This window comes from Plasmopara halstedii (assembly GCF_900000015.1).
Source record: "Plasmopara halstedii genome assembly, contig: Scaffold_287, whole genome shotgun sequence".
NCBI classification, from domain to species: Eukaryota; Oomycota; class Peronosporomycetes; order Peronosporales; family Peronosporaceae; genus Plasmopara; species Plasmopara halstedii.
In genome coordinates this window covers 313,403-318,944 of record NW_020187208.1, presented here as the reverse complement: position 1 = coordinate 318,944, position 5,542 = coordinate 313,403, and the positions used below count along the sequence as shown (strand labels likewise).

The following is a 5,542-nucleotide window of genomic DNA, read 5'->3' as shown; positions in this document are numbered from 1 at the left end:
TGATGCGGGATGTCGCAACACTTTCCGCTGTAGCAAAACTATACGAAGCTCAAAACTCGTGCATAGAGAAGGCGGAGCACAGATATCACCTTCTCCTCGGTGAGCGACGTAGGCGTATGGCCACAGCTGGGAACGGAAGTGAAGAGAAGAGAGGAGGTTGTTTCGAGCACTTTCATCAAAGGATCTTGCCGAGTATTGCTTTAGTGACGCCGGTCAGAAGGACTTCGCTAATTTAAAAGGCTCGCCAAGTCATGTAAAGTGGTATCACGATAAAGAAAAAATATCCTGACGCAAAGATGCTTTTAGGGCAGGCATTGTAAACTGTAAAAAGTAGAGTTGATCTCCATGAGAACCGGATGCTCGTTGAGCCTTATGTTTTAAAGACAAAAGTGTGTGAAGCGGTGATGCTGTCTACATCCAGGCTGGATTGTACGGGTAACGGGTAGGTACTGTACGATGGTGCACGTACCTAGATATTCTGGACAATTTTTCGATCTCTCTGTGATATTCTTAATAATCAAGTGTACCGAAGTATCAGTGCTATTGAAGATGTCGAAATCACAAGCGAGCAGTTAGCCTCACGCCAAGCGATAGAAACTGTTCCAAAATTGAATCTAGTCATATGTATTCACAAATATCGGTAACCTATACACATGACACTCTTAGGGTAAAAAACAAACCAGAGAACTGAATTCTGGAGAGGCTTTCGGTCCGGTGCGTTGTTTTAAAGCGAACTCTTCGAGTCAAAAGTTTTTCTGTGCAAAATACACTGCAAGCTCGTTTCGTGAAATGTCCTGTCATGTCAATATAATTTGCACTACACTTGTGCAAGTAGTTAGCAAAGCGTCCTTTTGAGATACAGCACATTGGCCGTGGGCCTCGCGGGAACCCGTAAAAACGTTCAAGCAGGTCGGCGCCAAAACCACACCTGTCTCAATTGGAAGACAGCTTGTTTACGCGCATTTACGGAAGCACCGCTCGCACGTTTACAAGGTTAATACTCACAATCGTTTATTCGCAAATCGTGAAATACAACCGGGATAATTAATTACATGTGTAACAGGCAGCTATGTATTAAACAAAAGGCTGAGACCGTAGATCGTCGATGGAGGATCTAACAATCCTACCACAAGGGGGAGTATAAGCAGCATAAGCATTCCCATCCTCAGTAATAACCATATAGGCTCTGATGCAAGACGGATGCACATATAATTATTTCTTAAGTCTTTCACCTTTAAGATATGAGCCAAAATTATAAAGAATAAAACAACACATTGTAGAGTGGAGGGTCGTTCATCGGTGAGCTGCCCCCACCCCATTTATTCAATCATAACTGTTTACTAAATAAAGTGGACGAATGAACCAGGAATGTACGGTAAGCCACGCTACCAACTTATGCCATTTGTCGTGTTTGTAGGACTTACAATATATGATGACGTTTAGCAGGAACCATGAAATTTCATTTAATTCCAGGCGTCAATATCGTTTTCTGAGACGTAGATGATGCTGACCGAAGTCGCGGAGCCCACGAATTCTAAGTCAGGAGCGCACGTCGATGACGGTTTCGCATTGCGAGCAGAGGTGACTTAAGCAAATGGAGTAGTTTTAGATAATATGGTTGGGTACAAAAGCCTGTCACGTTGGCTTTCATCCTCAACGACTACTCCGAGTGTAAGAGAGCAGGATGGCCACGGCTGTTGGGTTTTATTGATTACAGACAATGATCGAAAGTCGAGACGATCGGATAAATCAAAGATGTATAATCTTTTGGAATTTGAAAAGCATTGTAAAGCCCAATCACATTACACAATTAGGATCTCACCTTCGCTTAGATGAGATCTTACCTGTTTTGCATCCGTCACGACTTTTTAGATGGCATTGCAGACTTTGTGATGTTACGCCATTGCCGATCGGTAAGAATTGTAATAGTTGCTTAAGATATCTTATCGCAAGCGTTCGGAAGCCAGTAGGTTATATCCTTGCGCTCACATTTCGTCCACATCGGTGCGAAGAGTGGATATGTACTATTTCTCAATGCATGATAGCGCTTTCAAAGCTTCTACAAATTCACGTTGTACTTCTAAATGTTGGCTGAGACTCTGACTAACTCGTGTTTTGCGGCGAATATTTGGTAGACATTCACCGACCTTGACAAAATTAAGACAAAAAAGACAATTTTGGCATGTACTTGACAAAAAATTACTTCTTAAGTCCTTGGTCAACTTACACTTTGATAACCCCACTTGCTTCAGTGCGTCACCAGCATTTAGCGACGCGCTTTTCGAATGATCTTTACAAATCTTGCGTTTTCGTCACCATCGCCTAAGCTGTGATGGGGACGACGTACAACTTACTAGAAAAGAGACATTAGCAGCTTCTCTATCACTGTTCGTCGCATATCTCGCAATACTGGAAAATGGCGATCTTCATGGATGGGGTTAAGAGAAATATAGAATTATAGGCCAATAGCATTACTTAACGATATGCTGACCATTGACTCACATTTTTGAGATGATAAAAGACATTTTATGAAATAAAACTCTTAAAACTGACTTGTGGTCCACACAAGGAAAGATAACAGTTGATGGGCTTTATGGGCTTCAATGCTGAAATGTGACAAGCCGCGAGTCCGCACTCCTGAGCATTCCACACTTTTCCTTCCAAAGCATCAAGACAAGTCAGCTAAGTATGAACTGGATGACGAGTGGAAGACATCGCGCCTTGTACTCGAAACGAGGTCGCCGGCGCCAGATGCACTTTCCGTCTCAAGTTCAACGCCAGCGCATTAACTCGACAAGTCCTATACGAAGTTATCAGCAAGCGAATGCGCGGGACGCGGCAACACCCTGGTATATAGTACCTCTTGGAGACGAAGATGAGTCGCAAGGTCCTGGCTTAGCCGTGTTAAAAAAATGCTTTTTCAATGCATTAACAGCGCGTGCTTATAGATATCTGCGTGTTAAAGATGGAACGGAAAGGTGCCATGTGTGCCACCGAAGTTGTAGCTAAGCACGACTCAGAAAATCCCACACGGACGAACGGACCCATGATTTGTGAAGCACAATTGAGTATGATTAGAGAAAAAGGTCGTGAACAAGAGCAAGATACCTTCGGCAGGAAAAACGAATCCAGATGCATCTTTACTCCGGTCAAAAAGGCGAGAAAGTTCAGCCATCCACCAGTTGCAGCCCGTCCTGTAAATGGCGTTTTGAATGAGGATAGGCGACCACCATCCTCGATCGCGTCAGGCGTCGACTTGCGCTTTTTTAAGTACGGTTATACTGGGTCTATTTTGACGAATATTGTCGTTAATTGTACTCCTTTCTTCTAGTGATGGCGAAGAGATTTTGCACAAGAGCAGAGACCAACGGACTAAGCAAATTTTTTCCGATCAAGCTCCACATGATGCCCTTACGAGTTCAAATTCACAGCTCATTGACTACAAAGAGATCGATCAGACAGAGCTCCAGGTTGGTCAATAATCTGTTATGCTGCCTTAGCATGAGTGCTTGATTGTCGGCATACAGCAACAGGATTGTCGCTACTTGTTACCGGAAGCAGGCTTAAACAATAGGTCAGACAGCGAAAATAAAGACCACCGAGCATTTTCGACCAGTTCGCGCGAGCCTGGTCGGCGAGACTTTCACCATCGGAGATTGAAAACCTCGAAATTGCTTCGTGACTGTGGTCACACTACGGTACCTTGATTGACTTTGTAACTATCACTACCATGAGATTCGAACCATGTCTTTATTACAGGCCATTGATTCCGCCAACCATATCTCGTTTAATCCCCTTCAAGACGCGTATGATTTTTGTGTTCTCCTGAGTGCGTATAAACACTACCTGTCTCATATTCTCTCTTCCAAAACGTTTCATAGCACACCGCCTGTAAGTCCAGTTGAAGATTCACCTTTGCCATTTAAAATGAGTCGGACAGAAGGTTTGTAATTTTTTCTGACTTGACGCTTGAATTTACCACCTGGTCCTCAAACAGTTGTACAACCCCAACTATCATGCAAACTTAATCGTGCAGTAAGTACATTGCAAGTCCCATCGACATCATTGGCAAATGATTGCCTTGAAAACCAGACGAACTTAACTCCATCGCCTCCGTATTCGCCCCCATCACCTTCGACATCGTCGCAGGGTAGCCTTATACTTGGTCGGCCACCACAGGGATGGCAGAAAAATTTGCTGCTGGCTCAGAGATTTTCAAGCGGTCATCCATATCCTGGCCGGAGTCCACCCACGTTTGACTCTAACCATAATGATTTTGGGGATGTCGCTAGCACCAACGGTACATCACTCGCATCATACTCATAGTGATTGTACCGTTAAGCTTTTTTTCCTTCATGCGATTTCAGCTCATATAGATTCAAGCCCTTCACATAGCAGCTCAAAAACAGACGATAATGACTCGATCATCGACGCGATTGTTCCCATTGATGCAAAAGATCGCATTATGGCGATTGCGGCTTACCAAAACTGTCAAGGGAAATTGCGAGAGCGACGCCAACAACGATCAACAATGAAAATGAGTAAGATGACATGCAATGCTCAATACCCTTATGTTCAGCTTCACCAAACCAAACAATGGTGCTAGATTTCAGTAATTCCACAAGCGAAAATAGCAAGACAATACACCAGGCTTGGGTTATGTCGTCACGCACGAAAAAAATATTGAGCGAAGTTTCTACATCAAAGTCAACCTCTGTCGATAACACAGCCAAACATCATGACACAAGATACATAGAAATGGAGAGTGTAGCAGTCTACATGTACACATTGGTGCAATGCTACAAAAGCGACGAGATACATCGGTATGTGTTGGTATAATTTGAAGTTGTCTGTCGATAAAGCACTTTCAACACTGATGAAATCAAACTTAGTTCGCCAGCAAACAATCTCAGTATGTTGTCATCTGAGTCTACCGCCTTACACAAATTTTAAGAAATATCGAAAAAACTGCTTGATTGACAAGAAATTATCTTATCGCTCTACGCGAGTTTATTACGCTGAAAATTAAACTTTTCTCAGAATTAATCTTGGGCAAAATGCTCGTATTGCAAACAACAGTCTTACACTCATACCTCTACACAGTTTACACTACAGCTAGAAGTACGGCAATGAGGCAGGAAACGTCAAGTGAGGATGCTAAGATCGACATTAATAACGATGCCAACTCGGTAACCTCAGGTTTTAGACATAACAGTAAATTAAAGATTTTATCCTATTTCTTGCATCCCAGCCACGCTTCGACTTCTGGATCACAAGGATCACCGATCCCACGAGCAATTTGCCGTCGTCGCATTTCAATCGGATACGGGTTTGCAGTGCAAGCTATCGCCATGTAGCGAGCATTGTAGCACATAGCTTGAGCATTGCCACATTGATGATACATCGTTCCGTTGCAAGGAGCCATGATGTCTGGTGTTGGAGGACCTTCAAGAACTCCAGGCTGGAGAATAGGCCCGCAAGTTGTAGCATCAAATTTCTCTACTGCAGCCCGCGTTGCTGGTGTTGCCACATTCTTGGGATA

The 5,542-nt window shown here is 43.5% G+C and overlaps 3 protein-coding genes across 3 annotated transcripts; all 3 read left to right on the top strand.

Moving 5' to 3' along the window:
* The first annotated feature begins 1,268 nt into the window (after window positions 1–1,268).
* Window positions 1,269–2,429, top strand: PHALS_15066 (uncharacterized protein). The gene has a single exon (XM_036407336.1). The coding sequence runs from the start codon at window positions 1,615–1,617 to the stop codon at window positions 1,834–1,836; it is 222 nt and encodes a 73-aa protein (XP_036263046.1). The 5' UTR covers window positions 1,269–1,614; the 3' UTR covers window positions 1,837–2,429.
* Window positions 2,430–2,751: 322 nt separating this feature from the next.
* PHALS_04956 (uncharacterized protein) lies at window positions 2,752–4,953 on the top strand (the record flags this gene model as incomplete). Its single annotated transcript, XM_024722676.1, has 10 exons — window positions 2,752–2,887; window positions 2,949–3,270; window positions 3,332–3,470; window positions 3,528–3,698; window positions 3,760–3,806; window positions 3,882–3,943; window positions 3,998–4,300; window positions 4,368–4,541; window positions 4,607–4,823; window positions 4,893–4,953. The coding sequence occupies 10 exons, from the start codon at window positions 2,752–2,754 to the stop codon at window positions 4,951–4,953; spliced, it is 1,632 nt and encodes a 543-aa protein (XP_024573729.1).
* A 6-nt stretch (window positions 4,954–4,959) lies between these two features.
* On the top strand, window positions 4,960–5,514 carry PHALS_15068 (uncharacterized protein). Its single transcript, XM_024722675.2, has one exon. It carries the CDS (start codon window positions 5,058–5,060, stop codon window positions 5,355–5,357), a length of 300 nt encoding a protein of 99 aa, XP_024573728.1. The 5' UTR covers window positions 4,960–5,057; the 3' UTR covers window positions 5,358–5,514.
* Window positions 5,515–5,542: the final 28 nt, after the last annotated feature.

Coding starts and splice junctions, on each gene's coding strand:
- PHALS_15066 (XM_036407336.1), top strand. CDS start 1,615: ATGGTTGGGTACAAAAGCCTGTCACGTTGGCTTTCATCCTCAACGACT.
- PHALS_15068 (XM_024722675.2), top strand. CDS start 5,058: ATGCTCGTATTGCAAACAACAGTCTTACACTCATACCTCTACACAGTT.